The following is a 26,889-nucleotide window of genomic DNA, read 5'->3' on the forward strand; positions in this document are numbered from 1 at the left end:
AGTTTGGCAGCGAAAGAGATATAAGATGGGAACTAGTACATGTGGCAAGATGAAGCAAAGGCTTTTAAGGATGGAGAGATCTGGACCACCAGATTGGGATAGCTTGAGGATGTGTGTGTTCGTCCTTCACTGCCGAAGAAGACCACGCCATCAGAGAAATAATGACTTGCACTTGACTTTGTTTTGAGTGAGAGAGGGCTGTGAAGGTCACCAGCCTCACTCCTCCTCCAAAGTCATCTGAATCCAGTGACCAGATATTTATCAGGATGACTGAAGATGACCCAGGCATTTGGCAATTGGGGTTAAGTGACTTGCCCAAGGTCACACAGCTAGTGAGTGTCAAGTGTCCGAGGTGAGATTTGAACTCAGGTCCTCCTGACTCCTGCACTGGTGCTCTACCCACTGCACCACCTAGCTGCCCCCACCAGAGGATGAGGAAGACAGCTGAAACATCAACAGCATGAGATCCTAGACATGGGAGGTAATGGGATGGAATGTATAAGTAGAGGGGATGGTTCTGGTAAGGAAGAGGACTAAAGCTTCCTCAAAGAAAGCAAGGAGAGAGAGTGGGTCCAGATGGAAAGATAGAGAAGAAAGGCGGTTAGGAGGACTGTGATACATGGATTTGATTCTCTCAGGAAAGTACAAGACAAAGACATCTTCTGAGAGTGAGGATGGAGATTTGGAATAGCTATCGAGGGGAATAAGACAGAATCAAGAAAGGATCCAAGGTTTTTCTGTGTAGCAGCACGGGTCCGGTCAGATTTAGAACCCAATGGTTCTGACAGCATGAAATTCTCCAAACATTCAGTGTCTTGGGAGTAAGAAAGATGGTTAGAATTATCCAGGGTTGAAGTTTGGCAGGATGTCAGAGGCAGCCTGACAACAGGCAGCAGAATCAAAGGCAGAGGACAACATACAGTTGAAATGGTTAACTATTGTTAGTTCCTTCAATGTTCCTAGTTGCCTCGATATCTTGTTTATTTTGCACTAGATACAGTTTGACCAACGATGAGTAGGGCACAAACAATACCTCCTTTGGTTTATACAGTTTGCTAGTAGACAGAACAATCCGATGTGGTATCAGAGGTCCTACACTTAAATTCTGCATCTGCCATGAGACATTTATGTGACTTTGAGCAACTCATTTAACCCCTCTAGGCCTCAATTTCTTCAAGCATTGATCGAGGGATGTTGAAGGAGATGACTTCTAAGGTCCCTTCCAGTTCAAAGTCTATGCTCCTGTGGACATTACTCTCTGTTCTCTCATGCTGGGCTGCATGCCAGAAGGAGATACCTGCAGCCTATCTGCTAGATTCCACTGGGTCCAACGTATGACCATACATCTCCAGCGTCAGGTTGGCTGCTACGACAAAGACCTCTGCATCATTCTGCCTGTCAAGGTTTTCTCCAAGCAGGGCAATCCCATTTACCATCTATACTCCCATACCTCCTCCTGCCATAGCCTACCATTCCCTCTTGCCATGGTGCCAAGGATGAATATCAAACGAGGACCACATACAGTCTAACCATGTGCTTCCCTCAATGGCCCTATCTCCAACCACTGACATTCTGCCTGATCTCACTCCTCTATGGTTACAACTCTTTTATATTTGCCCCACCCCAGTGACTGTGAAGTGTCAGCTGCCAGGTATAAACCCAGTTCCTCATTCCCCACTCTCTTAGTCCTATCCACCTTAACCCTACTTCCAACCACTTAACCAAATATTCCACTTCAGATCTGCCCAAACCTTTGACTGTATCCTTGGGGATGCTTGCTCCATCTATTTTACTTAAACCTTTTCTCGCTCCTTCCACCTTCCTGACACCTCCTATGCCACTCTTCCAGTACTGATCAGACGTTCTCTCAGGTCCCTCCGCTCACTGGTGATGGTGATAGGAGTATGAACACTCCCTGTAACCCACCGCCACTTTCAGACTCTTCCTGTACTACTTTCACTAAGTCACGTCTCCTCCGCTGAGGCTGACACTATCGAGATTTATCACCAAATTCAGATACTGGTGGTTGCTATTTATTGACCACACTCCCTTCTTCTCCCTGCCTTCTTCCCAACCTCCTGACATTCTCTTTCTTTCCTGGTTAATAGTCTCCTCCCCATTTCCTGTCCACATATCAGGAGACTTCAATACACATACTGATGACTCCTCAAAGTCCTTTAATCCCCAATTCCTCAATCTATTCAATTCCCATCATCTCTTCCTCCACTTAATTACTAGACATAACGATCGGTAGCGACTAAATGACAGATGTCTTCTATGCTAAAATGTTCCAAAGGTTTATTTCACCTATTACACTTCTCAACACAATTAAATTCTCTAAAATTAAATTATACATTTATCAGACATCTACTGTGTGCAAGACTCTGACGGCTGATATCCAAGATGAAAAGAATTATATAATTTTTGCACAATGCAAAAGTGATTAGGCAGAGTAAGAAGAGGGGAAGAAAAAAACAGAACAAAGTATTATGAGTAATAAGGAAAGAGAAATCATCAAGAAGGAAAAATTTTAGGTGAAAAAAGTAGAAGCCTTTTCTTCCCCCTTTCATGTTTAAACAGACTTAGTTTGGAAGATTAGCCCAAGATTTGGGCTGATTCCCTCCTCACCCCAAAACTGTTCACTTATGCCTATTCAGACCAAGGCACCATAGGATTAGGAAAAGTCAAATGGAACCATTACCTGCTGCCAACCTGTAAATGGATTTTGCTTCATATATAGCTACTATACTCCTCTAAAGCCTCCTTTGGATCCATTATGTTGTATGTGTAGTAATAATACTACGCATTGTACTTTCTGGAGCAGTTACAATAATAATGCCAGAGTTCCACAGAAATAAGATTTTAAAATGTTATATAGTTACTGTGAATATACAGTAAACACTTCACCAAAGTGAATAACAGTTTTTTACCATTTTAAAGGAACGAGAGAAAATCCCAAATGGGGTTAATTCACATTAGGGACTAATGGCCTGCAAACCTTCATGTTTGAAAGCATATACCAAAAACTCTGATGAGAACCACTTTGAAAAAATAAATTTCTTTCAAAGAATGTAAAATGTGTTTTTTCCAAGACAAGTTGCCATGTTTCAAACTAAAACTAAAACAACCAATTAACAGGATCTTTGTTAAGAAAATGTTGCTGAGGTGTTTAGAAATAAAGGAAATTCTACAACAAATAATATAGTTGTTGTCCTCTGTGCCCAAAGAGGACCATAATGACATCCCTTTGTTAGAGCCCAGTTACAGCATGTCCAACTGTGGCTGATCAGACCAACATGAGCTCAGAATGCTTTTCAGTCAAGTACAAATAGTCCATGTGAACATTTGGGGTAGATTCTCTAAATCTGAGCATCTCATGTTTCCTTAGAGCTGCTTCAGTTCTGCTTTGCTCACTGAACACAGCACCTTCTCTGATGAGGGCATGCCATGCTGGACAGTCCTGTGTCAGTGTCTCCCATGTCACAAAATCAATTCCTAAATTCTTTTCAGATCTCTTTCAGGAGGTGATTGGTGAATTCTTTCAATATTTATTTTGCCCTCTGGTTCCAGAATATCAGGGCAGTTTTCCTTGATAATTTCATGAAAGATGATGTCTAGGCTCTTGTTTTGATCATGGCTTTCACGTAATCCCATAATTTTTAAATTGTCTCTCCTGGATCTATTTTCCAGGTCAGTTGATTTTTCAATGAGATATTTCACATTATCTTCCATTTTTTCATTCTTTTAGTTTTGTTTCATAATTTTTTGGTTTCTCATAAAGTCATTAGCTTCCATCTGCTCCATTCTAATTTTTAAAGAACTATTTTCTTCAGTGAGCTTTTGAACCTCCTTTTCCATTTGGCCAATTTGGCTTTTGAAAGCATTCTTCTCCTCATTGGCTTTTTGGACCTCTTTTTGCCATTTGGGTTAGTCTATTTTTAAAGGTATTAATTTCTTCAGCATTTTTTTGGGCCTCCTTTAGCAAGATGTTGACTCTCTTTTCATCACTTTCTTGTATCACTCTCATTTCTCTTCCCAATTTTTCCTCCACCTCAATTACTTGGTTTTCAAAATTCTTTTTGAGCTCTTCCACTGCATATTTATTTTGGAGGTTTGGGATGCAGAAGCCTTGACTTTTAGGTCTTCCTCTGATGGTATACATTGTTCTTCCTCATCCAAAAGGACGGAAGAAAATACCTGCTCACCAAGAAAGTAACCTTCTAGTGTCCTATTCTTTTTCCCTTTTTTGGGCATTTTCCCAGCCAGTTACTTGACTGTGGAGTTCTTTGTCAAGAGTAGGGTATACTCTGGGGACCTGTAAGTTCTCAGTTCCTCCAAGGTGGCACAATCAAGGGAGAGGAGTTTATTCCTCTCCTGGCCTGCACTCTGGTCTGAGAACAACTACAAGCACTCTTTTCTGCCCAGGATCTGCCAGTAGAATTCCCTCTCCAGAGCCTCCACCAGCTCTACCATGCCAGCTAGCACTCCTCCTCCTCACCCCAGGGCTGCCACTCAGGGGTAAGATTCAGATCAGCAGCTCAATTCTCCCAGGGTCTTTAGGCCAGGGCTCTAACAATGGAAGCTGCAACCACCTGGGACCGGGCTAGGGCAGGAGAACTCTGCTCCCTTCTCACGCAGGTGAAAGAGTTTTCTCACTGACCTCCTCTTTGGCATTTGTGGGTTGAGGAATCTGAGAATCGCAGCTGTGCTGGTGGCACCTTGAAACCCACTCTAGTCCTGTCCCTGCAGTGGTGTGGTCAAGGCTGGGCTGGGATCCACTCTGCTCCTGGTGCAATAACCCTCTCTTGCTGGCCTTCCAGGCTGCCTTTGCTGGAAATCTCTTTCACTGTTGTTTTGTGGTTTTCTGCTGCTCTAGAATTTGTTTAAAGTAATTTTTACAGGTATTTTGTGGTCTGTGGGGGCAGAGCTTCTGGAGGTGCATCCTTCTGCCCCACCATCGTGGCTCTGCGCCCCCCCCCCCATTCCAAAATTCTTAAGAGAAACCTTGAGAGTGTCCTTATATAGCCTTTTCTGACCACCATGCAAGCGCTCGTCCTGTGTGAGTTCTCCATAAATGTTTTTTAGACAAGTGTATGTTTGGCAATTGAACTATGTGGCTAGTCAGAGTTATGCTCTTTGCCGCAGAGTTGGAATGTTTGGCAGCTCAGTTCAAGAAAGAACGTCAGTGCCTGATATCTTATCCACCAGGTGACCTTCAGAATCTTCCTAAGACAATTCAAATGGAAGAGATTCAGTTTCCTGGCATGGCTCTGGTATACTGTCCAGATCTCACAGGCATACAACAAGGTCAGTACAATGACTTTGCAGACCTTCAATTTGGTAGTCAGTCTAATACCTCTTCTCTCCCATACTTTCCTTTGCAGTCTCCCAAATGCTGAACTAGCTCTGGCAATGTATACGTCAACCTCATTATGTACATCGCTGCCAAGGTAAATGAACTTATCCACAGCATTCAAAACTTCTCCATTTTCTATAACCAGTGGTTCCATGTATGGATGATGTAGTGCTGGCTGATGGAACACGTGCTTCCTTGGTGGTTAGGTCAATATTAGCACTAGCAGCAGAGAATCAATCCATACTTTGTTGCATCTCAGTTTCAGAGGCTGCATTGAGTGCACAATTATCTGCAAACAAAAAAATCATGCAACAACACCCAACACTTCTACTTAAGTCTTGGCTTATAGCCTTTCCAAGTTGAAGAATTTACCATCAGTGCAATAGCTGACCTTGATGCCATGTTCACCTTCACTGAAAGCATTTGACAACATGAGCAAGTGCACAGCCTTGTTTCACTCTGATGGTAACTGGTAAAGTGAGAGAGCATTGTCCATTATCCAGAAGGCTGATAAACATGCTGTCATGGAAGAGATGTACAATACTGATGTACTTCTCTGGGCAACCAAATTTTAACTTAGTTTTCCATAAGCCCTCACAACTGACAGTATCAAAGGCCTAAGTCAGATCTACAAACTTTGTGTAAAGATGTCTGTTCTACTTCTAGCATTCTCATTCTGCTTTCCCTGCATTCTAAATGAGATAGGTAAAAATGATAAAATGGTATCAATGATGTCTTCTGACTCATGCATAAAATGGATTTAAGTGAGGCAGAGTTGCATTAAGTTGCTAGTCTCACCCTCTCTTCCAGAATCATCACAGTCCAGTGGCAGGACAGAGTCAAGATGACCGGTGATGGTTCGAGACGCAATGGAGGACTTTAGTGTTTTTGATATCTAACCAAGCTCTAAGTGCTCTGCTCCCCTGTGCCTGCTTCAGCTGCCTTCATGGCCACTGGAACTAACTATTCTCATCCACTCATTCCATCAGTGAAAGTCTTCACATGCGTGTTATAGACATGCCCCTAATTCACCCCTAGATTAAGACCTTTCAGTTACCCTCAACCTGGTTGAGGTGGGGTGAGGCTGATGCATATGCCACAGCTTCTTGGAGCCATAGGTGAGAGTTAAGTGGATCAGTAGACACCAAACATGGGATGTAGCTCTGAAAAGGGCTAGGGAGCTATCATACCAGAGGTACTACTCTTCCCTAAACGCACCCTATACCCTTGGAGGATATCCAAAATAAGGAACGGAATATTCCCTAGGATGACCTAGGGAAGTCGAGTGAGAAGGAAAGGTCAGATGGGCGAACCAAGATAAAGTAGCATAACAGAAACCTAGAGGAGAGACTACACCAAAATCATGGGTAGTCAACACTGCCAAATGCTGCAGAACATCAAGGAAAGGCAAGTGTATTAAAAAGGCCACTGGATGTGGCAGTTAAGAGACCAAAAGGAACTGTGGAGAGCAGTTTCAGTTGACTGATGAAACATGAAGCAAGATTTCAAAAGGCCAAGAAGTCAGGAGAGGATGTGGAGGCAATGAGGGTAGACAACTTTCCTTAGGAGCTTTGTCTGTGAAAAGGAGGAGATACAGACTGAAAAATGCTTGAAGGAATGGTAGGCTCCAATGAGGTGTTTTTTAAGGTTGAGGGTAACCTGGGTATGTTTGCAAGTTTCCCATCCTTTTCACCAACCAGTCCTAGTTCTGTTCTGGGCAGCAACTCAGAAAAAATAATATAACTCTTTGACATGTTAGTCTTTCAGATATTCAAAGGATTTTAAGTCAGTAATTTTAAATACTAATTTTCAACGTGTTCATTCTTTCTGTTCATATTTACTGAGGACTCGCTCTAGCTTAGGTACTTCAGGAGAAACAAAGATGAATAAGGTACAATGCCCTCAAATTCACCCACTATGAGGATAAACTAGATTCAGAAATACAATTTATAAACATACCAAATATTGAATAGTATTATTCCGTGTTCATGCTAAACTTCTGAACAAGAGAAACTCTTTTGATAGAAACAGTACTTAAGCACCACTCTCAGCATTCTCAGTATTTTCTCAGAAGCATGGAAGAAAACGAGCTCTGATAAACCGGGTAATATGAGGAGGGAAAACAGGAGCTAAGACTCCTGACTCCAGGTCTATGTGATGACATTTAGCATTTAGAATGCAGAGAAAGCAGAACGAGAATGAAAATGTCAACTAATTTACACATTACCACCAGGCGATAATTTGGTAACAGAAAGGCCAAAAAAGATCAACACGGAAAAAGCAATCTGGACAATTAAAAAATGAATGCCAATTGTTCCAAATTCACTCCAGGAAATAAAGAGAAGGTGCTAGGAACATCTGATGATAGGATTTCTTATGTTAAGTGTATTAGCTTAGTGGTCCTCTTTCACTGTTTCCTTAACACACTGCCATTTAAAAAATAATCAGTGTTAGGACAGCTATCCATTTCCATTCCTACTACGTGCCAAGAAATGTGATAGATGATATGTTTATTAGAAATAATATAAACACACACACATTATATATATAAAAGGCTTATCGGTAAACAGTATTTAGAGACGAGAGAGAGTTTCCTTTAATAAATGCTATGGAGATGCTTCTAATTCTTTTGAAAATGGAGAGACTTTCCAAATGGCTATTTCATTTCCCATAAGTTATGAGAAAACCCTCTATATAATCCAAGGAGAGGATGATGTGCCCTAATAATTCTTCTTTTTTTCCCTGTATGTCTTTTAGATATGTTCAGTGCCAATTCATAAGCTGCTGGTTATGTAGTTCCCACCAGAGTTGGCTCTAGGATAAAGATGTGGGAAGGGGCATGAAGTGACAGATCCTGAAAACGATGGTAACAGAAAAATAATATCATGTAATAAAACCGGAAAAGAAAATAGGCTTTAGGGACACAGATATCAGAAGATCACGGGATTACAGACTTAGAGCTGGAAGGAACTCTAGAAGGTCCTTAAGCTTGACCTTTCTTTTGCAGATAGGGAAACCAAGGAACAAACAAGTGACTTCAGGGCCACACAGCTAACCGGTGTAGTAATGGCAGTTTATCTCCACATTTCAAGAATCTGTGACTTTACTGGGGTAGGTGACACTGACCCACATCCCAACTCTTCCAACAATGTCTTCTTTATTTCCTGAAGCCAAATGAAAATTCATCCTCTGGTGGCTAACTTTCTGATGAGCCAGTGCTCAGAAAACAGACAAGGAGTCCATGGCAGGGCTCAAAGTCTTCCCGAGCTTAAATGTCTGCTAGCACAGCCTTGGAGAAGCCAGGATCATCGTCATGCCACAGTGAGGTAGAAGCAGAGTAGCAACGGCCTGACATTAATGACATCATGAAATTCTGAGGACAACTATATATACGAAACATGTGGGAAATGCTTCATTTTCGTTATTTTACTCTAATTTCTTTGAAATTTCTCTGAATTTCCTATGGACATAATTAACTCAGGATGACTTTTTAAAATCATCGTTTTTAGTTTGGTTCATTGCTGTACGGAGCCCCCATACAGGGAAGAAATTCCCTTTGCCAATGCAAATCAGCAACTATTATGAAATTTATAGAATAAAAGACTTGCCCAGAGCACCAAGAAATTAAGTGACTTGCCCAAGGTAGAAGGATCAGTAAGATGTCAGAAGCAGGACGTGGCCTTCCTGACTTCAAGTTCAGTTCTTTAACTAGTAAGCATTCCAGGAGGTCAACAAACACAATAAACACATACGACTGACCCTGCTTTTATCATTACACAATAAATCTTCCTTACAAAATTACAGGGCAGCTAGGTGGTACAGTGGATGGATTGTTGGGCCTGAAGTCATAAAGATTCATCTTCTTGAGTTCAAATCTGACCTCAGATTCTTACTAGCTATGTGACCTCAAGCAAATCACTTAACCCTGTCTGTCCCAGTTTCCTTATCTGTAAAATGAGCTGGAGAAGGAAATGGTAAACCACTCTAGTATTTTTACTAAGAAAATCCCAAATGGAGTCATGAAGAGTTGGACACAACTGAAACGAATGTACAATAACAAACAAAATTTCATCCTGTTCATAGGAGCTGTATAAAGTAGGAATATTAAAAGTAATTCTCCATACAAACAGCTGAAGGATAAGTTTTTTTCTTAATAAATAACAATTCTTAATACAGAAATGCTGTCTTTTATCTCATTTTAGCAACAGTTGTCTCCCAGCAACTGTATAATAATTATACACTGGGATCACTAAGATAAATGAGATCTATGAAACATATTTTGAAGAAAGAGGGTCTCATCTTAGGAAGAAACAATGTTCTTCAAATACACATGTTCTTGGAAAGGCATTAGTGATGATCTTTCAGGTTAAAGGGCAGATACGGATTTTACTCCTACTGTCCAAGAATCAGTCAGTCAGTGAACAAGGAAAGGACAGAAAAGAGCAGACCTAAAACATTAACATACTCTGATTTTACAACCAAAGAAGTTACATGACCTGCAAATGCTCCACCCATACGTGCTGAACCAAGTCTATAACGATGCCAACAAGAGCAACGGAGAGACAAATAACTGGCCTCCTAAAATACATGGGCAGTTCTATTCCATGTTATTGGTCTTCCTAGAATTATTTCTTTACTGATAATTGATCCTGGAGGGGCTGAGGAGAAAGAACAAATGATAACTATCAGAACATTTCTGATGACTCCAATTACAAGTCAGTCTTGAACGGATGCTGAGGACCCTTCATCCAGACGTACACTGCTAAACCAAGATGATTCCTGGAACTGAGCAACCAAAGGACAGAAACAACTGCCTCTGACACGAATCTTATCTGCTGAAAGTATGGAGGATGCACAGAAGAGAATGGAGAGTGTGGATGAGAGACCTGCGTCAATGGAGGGAGTATCCATATCGATGAGATGACAGAGCACAGATTACACACGCGCGCACACACGCACACACACACACACTGAAGATATCCAAAGTCCTCTGAATTTCCAAAGACATAAATAATGAATGAAGAAGGCTTGATTCCTTTCAGCAACAAACTACTGGCTGAAAGAGTCAACATTATTTCCTCCTCACTTTCTCCACTCTTACTATTTCCTTACAGTGGCAAGAGTTAGGTTTCTGGGCTGACTTTTGAACTGACACGAAAGAACCTTGAAGGAACAAGAACGCTCTAGGGCTAAGCATTTTATATGTTCTTATCAAGGTTTGAAAATTGTATCTGGTCTACTACTACTCATAGGATTACAAATTTAGAGATCCTTGTGTCCAAATACCATTTTACATAGAAGAGTACTGAGGCTCAGAGGTTAGGAGAAATGTCCTTTTCATTCCAGGAAGACCATTTGCACCCAAGACCTCTAGGTGCAAATCAGGTACTCTTTCCACTATACAACACAGTCTTGTACTGAGCACCCCCCAGCCTCCTCCAAAAAGGCACCAGACCTTCGCTTACAACACGCAACTTACTACATTTAACAACTCTTGCATTTAGATTTTAATATGATGTCCGTGTTCTAACCCTATAATACACCTGACATCCAGGGACTGTCAGCCAAATCAATGGTATTTTATAATGTGTACAAACCCATCCACTCCACAGATGAAAAAATAAAACTGGCCAAAGTTTAACTTATTAAAAGTGAGTAGGGCAAATGAGGGCTCTCAGTATTTTAGAAAATTGCAAACATTCTTTCATTCTTAATACTTCTTAATCAACTACCACATAGCCTAGGTCCTGGCAAACTACAAAAATGAAAAAGACGTAGTCCCTGCTTCCAAAAAGTTTAAAAGGCTTACACCTTAATAGATTTCTTTTAAACAAATTAAAATGTGAACAACGAACAGTGTAGCAACACTATAAATGTAATCTAACGATATGTACACTGATTTCTGTGTAAAAAGGAAGTTTCCTCTAACCCTAACAACAAACAGCAAAACAGTGAATTGACATTCAGGGTTAAATAAATACACTGTAGGGAACTAATAAAAGTAAAATAAATACACCGTAGGGAATTAATAAGAAAAATGGGCAATAGAAAAGTTGTCAGTGTGATTTTAAGGTAGGAGAAAAAAATACACTTGTCATGACAGTTCTAAATGCTCTAAGTTATATAACAAAGCCTTTAAAAAGCTCAATTAAATCCTACAGTGCTTGAGACTCTTCTGTAAGGTAAGGCCCTTACCAATGCACTATAGGCAATTTTGTGATCACTGTGACATGGTACATACATATATTCTTGTAGAATGTTGAAATTGTAACCCACCCCTCTCTTTCAAAACCAACCAAGCTTTTAGTGAACAACACAGACACACTCCATGTCTATTCCTTTGTGATAATTTCTGGTTTTCTTAGGCCCAATGAGCACGGAGCTTATGCTTATTTTATTACAGAAAAAAGCATTTTCAAAACATAGTATTTTTTAAAGCCTTTTCGGTGCTTTTCCTCCCCCAAAGCCTTGCCTCAATAGAAATCAATGGGAGACATGCCATGGGGGCCAAAGATGGGGATTCCTATGCTGCCGCCTTCTCACACAGGGCATCCCTGTGTTCATACAGGCCCTCACTGCCTGCTTCTGAGACAGCAGTGTGATGCTGGTTTGAACAGTGTGACAGAGTAGGTCTAGCCTTTATGATGCAAATTTCTACTTTAAACTCAAAGGTAATTACAGTATTTTAACGTACCTTTCTCATGATCAGTAATAAGTTTCTCCAGTGCATGGTCCACATCAAACATGTGCCGATAAAAGCACAGCTGGGTATACAGAGACTTGTCGGAATACTGCAATAGAACAGAATATAAATGAATACTACTATTTGGGGAGAAAAGAGATCGCGCCTAATAGGGTATATTCCCTAATATCAACTTCTATATTAAACTCCACAAGAAAAGGGGGGAGGGGATTCATACTAATGGTTTTTTGCCCTTATACAACATACATACCTTTCATAATTCAGAGTAAATCCTGCCACTTTGATCATAGATTACTACTTGCGAAGCTGCAGAATGATTACCCCTGCTGTCAAAAAACTGATTTTATCAAATTGCAAATTCCTATGCACCCTTGACAATTTGCACTGTTAATTGGGAAAAGTGGCATGCTTCCTAACAGGGGCCCAGTCCATGCAAGTAGGAATTTAAACCATTTATAAAAACTGTTTAACATGTGCTACTGTTAGTATAATTTCATAATATGTCAAAAACATGAGTTTCCCTTCATGGGGACTGCTTCATTGGTGACATTTTAGGACCATGGAACAAATGCAGGCAATGGCCTACCTACACTCTTACCAATCATAAAGGTACACAGTGTTTCCTCCCCAATTGTGAACTGCCAAGTCAAGAATCAAATTCATCTACTCTTTATTTAAAAGCTATAGTACATGCTTGATGACGATCGGAGAATCTAACTCAGCAAAGACTAAAGAAGATTCTGGAGAGATTCGTTAATTCATTCACTGATTTGAAATTGCTGGGGTTACCTAAAGCCACCACACAATGCTATTCTCCTAGGGACTTGAACCTACACATGTATATAAAGAAAAGTCACCCGCTACATATTGAACTCAAGTAACAATAGGTGAGAAGCATTTTATATTTCAAACACTGGAAGGCACTTTACTTTAAATAAGACGCCCTAACATGTCTTCTTCATTTATTTTGTGGAGGTGCTGGCAGAAGTAAAATCTCAAGGCAGAGGGCACTGAGCTCCAAGATCTCACAGTGGTTCCTAACTACATGAGAAAAGTTATTTATAAGACTCGTACTTTTATTTCTTTTAAATATAAAAGAACACAGTATCACAGCTGTGTCAGTTTCTGATACAAACAGAATCTGATAAATTCCAAAGTCACATGATCATGTTTTATGCCCTATTAGGCAGCAGTGGGTGCCAATGTGTTTAGAGTACATAGAACATATTTCGAGGTAACTTTCACTACTTGTGACTTGCATAGCTACAGAAAGTCTCTCTGGGCAGCAACAACGTCAAACTATTCTCAATAGATGATTCTAAGCTCCTTGAGGGCAGGGGCTGCTTTTGCCTTCCTTTGTAACCCCCAGGCTTACTATCATGTCAGGCATATAGGAAGCGTATTAAATGCTCCATAAGCTCTTGTTGACTTAATTTAAACTGATTTGACCCAAAGATCTTTGTTGCCTGACAACACGATGGACAAACACAAGCCATCGGAACTGGCAAGAAAAGTAACCAAAATCTGTTTTCTAATAACATCTGCTTCCTTTACTGCCCACTCTTTGGTGAAACTTGTTACTCAATCCGGCAGATTTTAAACTTCTCTGGACACAGCACGCTAGGCTATAAATATGAGTCTGTGAAAGCACATCCGCATGGAGCTATTCGTCAGCTAAGGCTATTGTCTTTTCATGTGTATTACTAACACCAGGCTCTCTTTCTTTACCTGAACCTATTTTTAAAAAAAGTAGACACCTAGAAGCCTATTTTATTTCTTGGTAGCTATTCTACAATATGCATCATCATTATACTATTATACACCAGTTATTTTTAGCAAATCCTGATTACTGCTTCCTGGGGGAAAAAAAGGAGGACGACAGCGATTAAGTTATTTGTTTAGTTTTTTAGATTCAGCAGTAATTGCTGGTACACATCTCCCTGACTGCACACATGCAGCAGGTTGAATAGAACACTGAAATTACCTCCTTCATAATAGTTTGTTTTGATAATGTATTGTGTGTCGAGATGATGAGAAACAGTTGCTGTCAATTTGATTAGCCATTATATTTTTATGTTAATTGCCATTATTGGGTCCATTCTGTTTAGTGTCACCATAGAAGCCATACAATGTTAGCATAAATAACAAATTGGAGTAAATTAGGAAGATATATTTTTGCCAATTCATTTTAATTGCCCCTCAGTCCTTCCGCTGGTTAACGCAGCTGTTGACCCATAATGAGCGCTGGGTCAATATAGCTGCTTGTCAATTCAGAAATGCAAAGTGCTGTGTTGCTAGTAATGGATATACAACCACCTTTGCCAGCCAACTGGAGCCAACGAGTGACAACCCACATGATCCAGGAATAAAGCGTCAGCTATGGAGTTTAGTGACCTGATATTAGCAGACGGGCTAATTGAAAGGCACTGCCTAAATGGATAAGGAAAATAGAAAAAAGTAATCTAAAAAAAGAAGTTGTATATTTAAAAAATATATACCAACACCTCTTGCCCTTTTGCTTCCTGCCATATTTTGCAATTAGCAAACTGGTTGAAAACAAAAGGCCTTATTAGATTTTCAATGTCAAATACAATTAAATGGGTTTAAAGAACACATGAAACTGAGAAAAATGTACCTTACACTGAACTGAACACAAGAACAGCAGCTACTTTTGTTTCCTTGATTTTGCACCATTAATTTGTGATCACTTGTAGGACTTTTTTTCCTTTTTTTGATCTTTTCTCTTTCAGCTTTGATGATAAATTCTTCTAATCAAGAAAACCTGACGCCCTCCAGTCTTCTGTGAGATCTTCAGCTAGGTTTTTTCCCCCACTTAAATGCTCATTTTGACTGCACGAGATTGGATGGAAAATACTTCAAGAAAATAAGATGATATTTTAACATTTCTCTCTCTCTCTGTAGCTTTCACTTATTGGTTTAAAATGTTCGATTTCTTACTCTTGCCTTTAAAATTATATTCACCGAGGTGCCCAGGCTTCTTTCTGTATCCCTTTACAGCTTGGGAACATCATGTACCAAAGTAACTGATTGTGATTTAGTAAGGACAAGGCTGAGCTGTAACAGTTATTGTATGAGAATGGTGTGTATTCAAGACTGTTACCCACTGACTTAGCAGAGGAATAAGAAGAACTCCTAAAAAATAAAATTAAAGCAGCCAGTAAATATCATGGGGATGACCAGAGACAAAAAAAAAGGTCAGGAGAAAGAGAGTGAAGAGACAATTTCCAGTCTTAAGATTTGGGACTTAAGGAAAAACAGAAATTTTTAATATTACTATTTTTAAAAAAACCTTTTGAACCTCCTATAAATGGTCCTTTCGAAACAATGTGAGCCCATTATCCATTCCAGTCCAACTGTTTCATGGAATTAACAATAACCCCGACTTCTGTGTTTGTTAATTTCTTCGTCACTGTTCTTGGAGTTTTCATGAAGTGCTGCCTTTATATTTTCTAAACTAGTGCCAGGTGTGACATAATTTGGGTCTAGGGGAGACCCTGTCATTCAAAACTCATACTAGGCACTGTTCTCTATATCTAACCTTTTTTGAAAACTGAAATGACACCACAAAATTTTATTTTTTGCATAAATGATTACATGAAAATATTTCATTGTAAGAAAAAGTAGCCAGCTTCCCTTTAATACCTTCATTCTTGCATAAGAAAGAAGAAAGATGGGGGTGGGCAGGGATATTGGGTGCAAGTATGAAAAGAAGCGTGATGACAGCAATTTGGGGAACGGGAATCTAGACAGCAGAAAACTGTGCAGGATTAGTTTTTCTATCTTCCTTAGACAAGGATGTCCCAACCATAAACTAAAGTAGGGGTGGGGAACCTAGGGCCCTCTAGGTCCTCAAGCCCAGCCCTTTGACTGAATCCAAACTTCACAGAACAAATCTCCTTCTATTATTATAACTTATTGCTATACATCACTTTATATATTATTTATTATGCATAACTTACAATTATAAAGGGGATTTGTTCTGTGAAGTTTAGATTCAGTCAAAGGGCTGGACCTGAGGACCTAGAGGGCCACAGGTTCCCCACCGCTGAACTAAATCATATAAAATGCTTTGTAGATCATAGCGGAAACTTTTATTATTGTTGTAAAGTGCTGACTGTATGAAATGATTAAGTAAACATGCAAATATAGGTGATCCACAGACAATTTCTAATTCCTAATTATCCTTCCTCTTTGCCACTTGTCCGGTGCCTGGGCTTGTAACGTGTAAACTAAAGTTGCAGAAAAGAAGAGAAGAAGATTAAAGTTCTGACAAGACACATGCCATCACAAAGGCAGTTCTTCGGGTTTATCCTGCTTAGCCATGATCAGCAGAAATAACCAAGCGATGGTCTCAGCATCTTTCTACACTAACTTGACAAGAACCATAACATTCAGGTGCTCAGGGGATGGACTATTTCCTATTTACAAGGAAATATGGGCATACAAGAAGAACTCACTCAATGGTTCCACATCACCCACAGAGTAAAGCCTGATCTGTCCTCATTTCCTGTCTCTCCCTCAGAGGCAGCCTGGTCCCTGTTCCTTGACAATCTCAATGGTTGCCGCACTCGGGGCCCTTCATACCATTTCTCTGTCTCTTCCCTCTATTCAAGATATTTCATTTTTAAAGACCCATGTTTTCCTACATTGTTTAGAAACCTTATAAAACTCACAGGGATCTCTCCCTCTTATGGACTTGTATATTATCTGTTCCTACTCATTTAGTGCTCATTATATTCAATGTCCTAAAAGTCTTAGTGTAGTCTGAAGCAAATAAAGCCACAAATTGCACTAAGACTTTTAGGACACTCCATAGTGCTTTAGGATATCTCTTCCATTACTATCTATTTTTTTCTTAAAACAAATTTCAAATCTTCAATTGGATTACAATTCCTCGAAAGTAGTCACAGGAGTTTTTTGGGGGGGAGGGGGATTGAATTATGATAATTATTAATTATGTAAAATAATCCTGAGCCATTTCTATTCTCTGAAGGTAGTTTAAATAATTTAATATTTTCATTGTATATCAACTATTAATTCTATCTACTCAACTCTGAGTCAATCCTATATATATTTCTTTCTTTCTTCCCTTTATTATATTTAATATAATATTCTTTTCCTATCTCTTTTAATCTCATTATCTCCCCATCCTTATCTCTTCTGCCCCCATCCCAGCAAACATAGACTGGGAGGGGTGAGGAGGAAGGCTGGGAGGAAAAATACTAGTTTGCCAACTCCACTGTACTTCTTTGTAAAAAGAAATTATTTCCATATGCTATGGAAATAACTTATTTGGATTACTTCAATTAGTTCTAATACCAAACAGTGGCACCACTTCATTAATCAGCCGCTTGTAAGGCTTACTTTCCCAAGAAGTCTTTTTGGTAATTTGATTAAAAAGAATGGTGGCACACATTATCATCTTATTCAGTATGCCCATCAAGTAGACAATTTAGTGTAAGTTCTTGGTTACCATGTTTTAAAAAGGGGGAAAAAACCCTCTACAGTAATTTCTTGTCCTAGAATTGCATCCTTCATGAAAATGTATCTTCAAAGTCCTTAGTAGCACACGTTGTTGAGTTAGCATCAGGAAATATTTCAGTGTTTTGAGAGGCATTTCTCCCCCCCCCCCAATGATGCAGTAATTAAAACCTAATTATTATCTTCATTTTAAACAAAACCTAAAGTGAATACCAATTAATAACAACATCCTAATGAGCATCTGCTGTGATGAAATTGAATATGAATGTGCTGCAAATTTCGGGTAATTTATTTTTTTCGGGGAAGTGCCACTGGTCGCATTTTGCTGTTAGAAGATTATATAGGATGTGCACCATTTTCTATCAAGTCATTCTGCACATGGCAATTTCCATCTTAGGATAGGGGGCTGAGCTCAACATTGCAGATGTTTAAGTATCTAAATGCTGCCCATAAAGGACTCACTAGAATTAAGGATTGTTATAGGCCTGTCTCTTCAATTTACCATTTCTCTAATGTTACAAATTTCCTATCTCCAATCCTGTTTCTTTACCATCTTTATCTTATTCCTCCCAAAAACCTGAAATGGTGCCTCTCTTTGCTTTTAAGAATATATGAACAGAATTCCTTCAGTTCTTTACTTAAACACACTTATTAAAAAGATTTAAATACAAAATTTCCTTAACGTTAAAATTAAGTATAAAAAGCTATTTGCTTATACTAGCACTTGTCCAATACTTTCTATATCAGGAAGGCAAAAGACAGATTTGCTGTTATTTTCTTATAAAGAGAAGCACTAGGTGTTTAAAACTATCCCAATACCTACTACCATAGCACTTAGCACCTTACATGCCTGAGAACTGACAGAGAATCATATTTACACAATCATACCAGTAAAGAATACTAGTAACCAGCCTTCACTTAACTCATATGCAAGGGATAGCCCAACCTCTCATCTCTGGCATGCTGGCCCAAACACATCCATCTTGTTGAAATGAGGACAGTTCTCTTCCCCCTCCCCTTCCCTGCCCCTAGTTAATGAAAAGGCAAAAGATGACATTTAGAAAGCTTTGTCTATTTTCGGACATCTTAATAACCTGTCACTAACAGTCTATGATGAGAGATATCAGTAGTTATGAAAATAAATAGATATGGCCACTAGAAATGATATTAATGGTGAAAACTATTCTAAATTTGCCCTGGTTGTTCAGGAACGTCCATGACATACGATACTCTATTTCATATCTTACACTAGAAGAAGGTAGTAAAATTACGTTGGGTGGATCCAGTCAGTGTTCCATGCTTTGCCACCACACTACTATCAAGCCAAGGTCCACATCAATGTGTCAGGAGATACTTTTCTCACTGATGCAAAACATATTATTTCTAGTTCCTTGGACTTTCACATACATCCTCCCATCCAATTCTTATTACAATGCAGTGAGGGAGCTCAGGTTACAAGGGAAATTCATTAATGTTAACTCAGTTATCTGGGCTAGTAAGTGCCTGTCTCAGGCCTGCAAGTTAGATCCTTCCAGAGTTGGGATCACAGCTACAGACTTGTAGCACCAGCAGACTCACTGGTCTAAGTCCACACTGCCATCTTCAAGCTTACTCTCCACCACCATAGCTCGGGAGTCTCTCCTCTGATATTCCCTCAATGCACATTTATTCCTGAGTTAACACTCCAGCAGCTCTTGTGTACTATCTCCAAGACACACATCCCTTCTTTTAAAAAGGTCTCCGGTTGTTGGCTCAGTCCTTCTCTCCTCATCTCCTGCTCTCATACTAACAGACCTCAACATACACATGCACACACCCTCAAACACTCTAATATCTCAGTTCTTTAACTTATTATTGCCCTACTTGTCCATCACACCTCAACTACAGAGGTTTGTTCCCTTGATCCTGCCATCATCTACAAACGCACCACTTTCACATTCATGAGATGAACTCTATGAAATTCCCTTATCTAGTCACAGTTTGCTGTCATTTCAACCTCACACTCTGCCTTGTAACCCTAAACTTTATTCTTCATTCTCATCATGATTTCTAATCTCTCAACTCCGCTGAGTTCTTTCTCAGAACCATCACCCAGGACTGGTTACACTCTCCTCCCCTCCCCATTCTGATCTGTTGGCAAACCAGTTCAACTCTATACATTCCTTTTCCTTGCCCTCTCATCCCATTTCCTGACCTTGCTCTGCCAAGGATCAGCCTTGGCTTTTCCTCACCATGCACTACATTTGCTGCTAATCGCATGGGGCTGAACAAAGCTGGAGAAAAATGAGAAAGGCGTGCTTACTAGAGTCACTACAAATCGATGTCATGTAATCTCAACTGGACCTTCACTGTGTGGCAAAGGCAATCCTTTTACACCTCTAACTGACTCACTCTTCCACTCTCTAAACCCTCTCATGATTTCTTAAAATTCCCACTGCCCCTTGATTAAGAACTTTACCTCAGACTTCACTGGAAAAAACAGGCTATTCACTGACTCCTTTTTCTCCCTCCTCCTCTCATCACTCAGATGGCACACTAAGGCCAATATTACCTCCTTCTCCCCTGATTCACATGGGAAAGTGTCCCCTTTCCTTGCCAAATCAAGCCCTTCTACATGTGCAAATGATCACATTCCATTTCACCTTCTCCAGCAGATAGCCTCCTGTATCATTCCTACTATCTCACTTCTCTTCAATCTCCCCAGTTTATTGGTTGATTACCTACTGACTACAAACATTTCCATCTCACCCCCATCCTCCAAAAGCCCCTTACTTCATCCATCCACCCTTACTAGCTAGCTTCCCATACTTCCCCTCCCTCTTGTGGCTCAAGTCTCTGAGAAGCTGCTACACTTGATGTCCTCTCCTCCTCTCCTCTCACTTTCTTCTTATCTCTCTACACTCCGAATTCTGACTTCATCATTCAACTAAAACTGTTCTTTCTCTCGAATGTTACCAATGATCTCTTAATTGAAAAAACTCATGGCAAAGCCCCATCTGTGATCTTTCTGCAGACTGTGACACTCTCAGTCACTTCTCTCTAAGGTGCTACAATACTACTCCATCTTGATTTTTCACTCTTGAGACCACGCCTTCTCAATCTCCTGTGTTGGATGGTTATCCAGATCACACCCGCTAACTGGTGGGACAGAACCCCAAGATTTTGTCCTGAGAACTCTTCTCTATACTATTTCATTAAGCGGCCTCATCAACTCTTATGGATTCAATTATCACTCTATGCAGTTGATTCTCACATCTATAGATCCAACCTTATTCTCTTTCCTGACCTCTAATCTTTGATCAACAACTGCCTGGTGGACACCTTAAACAACATTCTGTCAGATTCACCATGTCTAAAACTGAACTCTTTATCCATCTTCTCAAAGCCTTCTCTCTTCCTAACCACCCTATTATTGCCAAGGACCCTACTGCGCTTGCAACCTAGTGTCACCTTGGATTGAGTGACTGATCAATTGATCGATCCCCTACCCCTCATATCCAATCTATTGTCAAATCCTACTGAGTTTACCTTCATATTGCCCCTTGTATATGCCCCCTTATCTCCTTTCACACTGCTATTGCTCTACTCAGTCAGGCAATAAACAATAAACAGTGCTAGGCACTGTGCTAAATGCTGAGAGGAGATGGGACGTGGTGTAGAAAGAGGCAAAAGACAAGTCCTTGCTGTCAAGGAACTCGTAGTCTAATGGGGGAGACAACATGAAGATAAATCTGTACTAACAAGCTATATGTGGAATAAATAGAAAGTAATTTTCAAAAGGGAAGGTACCAGAATTAAGAGAGGTCGGGAAGGGCTTGCTGCAGATGACTGGATTAGCCAGGGTCACCTTATGCCTAGTCTCCTGAAATAAGCAGCTGGCTGGTCTCCCCATCCCAGACCATTCTCCACTCAGCGAGCACAGCGATCTTCCTAAAGCACAAGTCTGACTATGTCACGCCCTTCTCCAACTCAGTCACCTCCAGTGGCTCCCTAGAACTTCCAGGATCAAATATAAAATTCTTCATCTGGTATAAACTGGCCCTCTCTCACCTTTCCAGTCTTTTACATCTCACTCACCCTCCCGTCCCCATGTATTCTCTGTATAGTGATACCGGCCTCTGATGAGCCTCAAAAAACATGTGACACTAACTGCCTGCCCAGCTCGACCCCCACCCTCAATGTGCCATAGTCTCTGTCCTCATTTTTTGCCTCCAAACTTCTGAGTCCCAGCTAAATTCAATAATTCTGCAAGAAGCCTTTCCCAATCCCCTTAAAGTTAGCTTCTTCCCTGCTAATTATCTCCAATTTATCCTGCATATAAATTGAGATGGTACAAAGTTGTTTGTATATTGTCCCCCTCTCCCTTACCACCATCAGCCTGCAAGCTCCTGGGGACATAAAAGGTCTCTAGCTTCTTTGTCCCCCTCAAACTTCCTATTATTAGCACAGTGCCTGGCACATAGAGGGTCTCTACCCAAACATGAATGTTTCACAACATGCCCAGAAAGCCTCTTTCCCAAAACCACCAGTGATTAAAAACAAACAACAAAAACCTCAAAAAACCCCACAAGCCAAGAACACTAGTAGACAGACTTCGTTTTCTCACAAGCAAACGATATATCCATTTCTCTTTTAGGCATTCACTCACCACCTTCCTGGGCAGCCCATTTCACTTTTTGAGGGGAGGAGGGATGGACTGTGCTACCTGGGAGGGGAGGCTAGATCGATAATTTCATTGGTGACCAAGTTCTATTTTCCAATTCAGATCAGCATCAGTTTCAATTCACATTCTTAAGAGAGCTGCCTGGGACACTGAGAGGCCAAGAAATTTGCCCAGGGTCCCACAGTCAGCATGTGTAAGAGACCAGATGTGAGCTAAAGTCCCCTTCATTCGAAGGTCGCCGTTCAATGTTCTCCACCATCCTGCCTGAACATTCTAATTTTTAGATGTGTTTCCTCATGTTGAGTTGAAATTTGCCCTCATAATTTCTACCTACTGGTTCTAGCTGTCTTTTGTTGCTAAGCAATATAAGTGAAATTCCTCTTTCACATGACAACCCTTAACGACAGTTATCGTTTCCAATGACTCCTCCACCCTCAGACCAAAACCAAAACAACCAAGAATATTCGGATCCTCTTGAAAGTCAAGTTGGGCGCACTGGCCACTTTTCTCTTGGTCCGTCTTCTCAAGGTTTCTTCAAAAATGTGCCACCCAAACCTGGACAGCACTCTCAGACTAAAACCAACTCAAGTACACTGTGATAAGTCAAAGCCAGGATAACAGATAGTAGAGTAACCTCAAGGACAGGCAGGACCAAGGGAGTTCTTTCATTTTACTTTATTTTGATACAGTATTGATTGAACGGGCTCATTTCCGATAACATGGCACCCATACATCTTTTGGTACTGGTGACACTTTCATTTTGTTCCCCATGCTGGAATATCCCTTGCTCTTGACTGCTGCTTTTAGATGCTCCCTTTCCTGCTATCACTCAGCAACCTCTCTTATTCTGAAGTTCATTCAATTCAAATTTATCGCCCAATTTAGATACTTGTTGGTGGCTGTTATCTCCTGATTCCCCAGAACATTCTCCTTGATTCCTATATGAGTTCAGAGCCTGGCTCACAATCTTTTCTTTTACTCATTTTAGGGGATTTCAACAAAATGATATGTCTTCAATCTCTTAATTTCCCAGTTCTTCAATGCACCCAAATTCCATGACCTAATACTCCACTCCACCTGAGTGAAATAAGGTGTAGACAGCATATTGGACTTGGGAGTCAGGACGATGTGGATATGAATCCCCTCTCAGGCACTAACTAGTTGTGTGATTCTGGAGAAGTCAAGTAACCTCTTTGAGCATGAGCTTCCTCAACTGTAAAGTGACCATGCTGGGCTGAGCGATCTCTAAGATTCAATCAGGATCTATATCTATGACCTTATGACATCAGTTACACACCAGAATGGCCATACCTTGGATCTTATATCAACAAATAATCTTTCATGTTCAAGAATCTGAACTGTCCTCCATATGCTCATAATCTTTTATCTTTCCATCTCTCCCTTAGCCTCTCTTCTCTAAAACGTATTCTTTATCCTCAGCATGATTTACAATTCCTATACTCCTTCTCTGATTCCACATTCTTGCCTTTTTAAAGGTGACTTCTTGGTGAACCAGTTTAACCAAGATCCATCCTATATCCTTGAAATCCTCGTCCTATGAATGATCAACACTTATTAAACCACAACCCTGAATTACTCCTACTGTCTGCTGAACGACCTGGAGGAAAATCATAAAACTGCAGCTCTGGTCCACTATTACGCTAACTAATCTCAACTGAACCACCCATAACAGCAAGGCAATCCCACTATTCCTCCTTAATTCTACATGTTCTTACCACAGCAGCTATTCCGCATATAGTTATCCCTTCCACATCAAGGGGGCTATGGATGTTGCACACCTGCGATCTGGAAAATCCACAAAAAATTTCTGGCCCTCCCTTCAGTGCCAAAGAAGTCTGAATTTTTTATGGGGTGTTTACAGTACCTTATTGTAAAATTTGGGTTAAGTATTCATTCAGTCATAGGCTCTGTGTCATCTCTGGCTTCTGTAAAACTACCCAAAAATTCCCATTTAATTTCTTATGCCAACTCAAGATATGTCGAAACTGTGATGGGGAAGATCTAATTCCATCTCTTCTCTCACACCTCCCAGGTCACTCTATCTTCTTTCCTGAGGATCGTGCCTGACGCTTCACTTCCCTCAGAAAAAAAAAATCTGATGTCAGTTCACGAAGGCCTCTTCTTCTCTCCTCTTCGTCTCATATCCTTTCGATATGATGCCCCACTATCTCCGCAAAGTAGATTTTGTGCTTATGAAGGTCAACTTCTTTAAATATACCCATTCTCTTTCATCTACTTCAGCAAGCCACCCCATTATCCCCATTCCCTCTCTAATCTGCAATCTCTCCCCCTCCATAGTCTCTGTTTCTGCTTCCTATGAACATGTTTAAATCTCCCCCATGCTTAGAAAATCTTACCATGCCTACCAGCTATGTTCCTACCTCCCTCACTCAAAACAAAGTCAAGGGCAAGCCACATCATCATTTCTCTGATGGCAGGGTCTTCTTCAGCAACAAAGGACAAACACACAGGACTGATGTTAGTCAGTTCCTCCTCCTGGACCTCTCCCCTCTCTGCTCCTCTGCTGGTTCTCCTCCTCCACTTCTGACCATTCCTCAGTATCTTTTATGGGGTTTTCTCCCATGTCACGCTCACTAACTGGCAGTGTCCCTCAAAGTTGGGGATCTATTCAGCTCCCAGAGGTACAATGATCCTCTCTATGCAGAAGATCCCAGACTAATCTATCCAAGTTCCTGTTCTACGCAACCAACTGCCGAATACACATTTCAATATGAATGTCCAATAGCAATGTCCAATTCAACCCATCTAAGACAGAACTCATCATCCTTCTTCCCCAAATACTTCCCCCAACTCGTTGATGAACCTCCTGATTATTTTGAGAGCAGCACATTTTTCTAGGTACCCAAGTTTGCCACTTAGTTGTTCTTTGAATTTGCACATGGTAAGTGCTTAATAAATGCTCATTTATTCATTCACATTAATCACTGTGGCCATGTTTATAGGCCTGATACAATGTTATCAATATCAAAGAGCCAACTAATAAGAAATAAAGTTGCTTGGAAACCCTGTACCTTGGCTGAATGAGATGTGAGATTTAGTGTCAACAGCTACTAACAGTATAAGTCAATGACACTAAAACCTAACTGGTGTTTGAACCTTAGTACTACAGGTTCTAAGCAAGGTTACCAAATTGAATTTCTTCTCCACCACTACTTTAAGTTAAGATACAGTATCTACTTTATTCCTATCTAGAATATGCCAGATTTGTTGACAGTATTGTACTTCTTTAGTGCTGTGTGGTTCCCTGGAAAAACCCTAATAGTTGAGATGTTTCGGGTGTGTTGGCCCCATGTATCCAATTATGAGTTAGTTAAAATTTCAGTTATCAGGTATACTAGGATAATCATTTTAGGATGACTATGCTAGGATATTCCCCTGGAATATTATAATAATCATCCACATCACTTGTGGAGAGGAAAGGTGTGTGTGTGTGCGCGCGCGCGCACTAATATACATATTTGTTATAAAAGGTTTTTTTTTTCCTTTCATTTTATGGGGGGGAGAAAGTGTGGAAAGAAGAGAGTATTTGTTTACAAGGAAAATGACTAACAGCAGCAATAATAACCACAGCGAGCATTTCTATAATGCCCGCCGTACCTGGCACTGCACTAAGAGTTTTACAAACATAAACTCCTTTTATTCTCACAACAACCTTGGGATGCAGGTGCTATTACTACCCTCATTTTACAGCTGAGGAAACTGTGACAAACAAAGGTTAAGTGACTTGCCCAAGGTCACATGGTCAGTGTCTGAGGTCAAATTTGACCCAGGCCCAGACCTCTATCCACCATATCTCCTAGCGGCACTAGATGATAAATTCGACATGTAACTTCCTTTGCTATGTTTCCTTCTAGCCGCTTCTCTGCATTTCCTTTTATTTTTTTTCCTGTGCCAACACTATCAGTAACTGTCTCTAAGATGGGTGAAGGAAGAAGGTTAACCAACCTAAAGAGCTTTAAAAAAAATTTCGAATCAAATCAAGGAAAAAACCCCATTAACGTTGGCTGTGTCTAAAAATGTCGCGCACATTATTCACATTTGCTCCTTACAAAAAGCCTGGGAAGTGAGTACTGCATGTGTTATAAGCTGTGGGTTCTTCATCTACCTTTTCTATTCCAGTATTTAAATCTTAAAAGGTCTTAGAAAGTTGGAACTGGAGTCATTTGGTTACTTTTAAACAGTGCTGCCTCTACTCAAATTCCATTTCCATGATTCATCACAGCACACAGTCGGCCAATAGGATCTCCAAGACGAAGGCACTATGGTGCAAGTTCTTGCAAATCCTACCAACTAGGAATAAAAAAGCTTTGAGTAGGAGTCTGGATGCTGTCTGCGCATCATCCCACTGAAGGGAGCTGAAGGTATATGATTAGGAGCCAAGGGCTGACCATCAGGTCATTACTCTTGGGACAGTCAACTTCTGAAAGAGGCACAGAATAGTTGTGGTATCTGTGTGAAAGCAGTAACTATGTCAGTGGAATAAGAAACAGTCTGAACTAACGAGGCAGACAGTGTCCAACATACCTCTGTGGGCTGGCAGATATTTAATAGTAAATAATTTTGATGATGGGTAGTGCTCAGAAAATGATGGTCGTAATCTCCTCTCTCTCTTTCTCAGGGTAA

General features: G+C 40.4%; 1 protein-coding gene across 3 annotated transcripts in view; it reads right to left on the reverse strand.

Annotated features, from left to right (window-relative positions):
- Nucleotides 1–26,889, reverse strand: part of POLA1 (DNA polymerase alpha 1, catalytic subunit) — a 327,051-nt gene that overhangs the window by 71,371 nt on the left and 228,791 nt on the right. For all 3 annotated transcript variants that reach the window (XR_011968249.1, XM_072615233.1, XM_072615234.1), the window contains one exon: nucleotides 12,051–12,147. Coding sequence is in view for 2 of the 3 variants with exons in the window: in XM_072615233.1 (XP_072471334.1) it covers nucleotides 12,051–12,147 (97 nt within the window). In the remaining variant the exon portion in view is untranslated. The remainder of the gene's footprint in view (nucleotides 1–12,050; nucleotides 12,148–26,889) is intronic.

This window comes from Notamacropus eugenii, chromosome 5 (assembly GCF_028372415.1).
Source record: "Notamacropus eugenii isolate mMacEug1 chromosome 5, mMacEug1.pri_v2, whole genome shotgun sequence".
Taxonomy (NCBI): Eukaryota; Metazoa; Chordata; class Mammalia; order Diprotodontia; family Macropodidae; genus Notamacropus; species Notamacropus eugenii.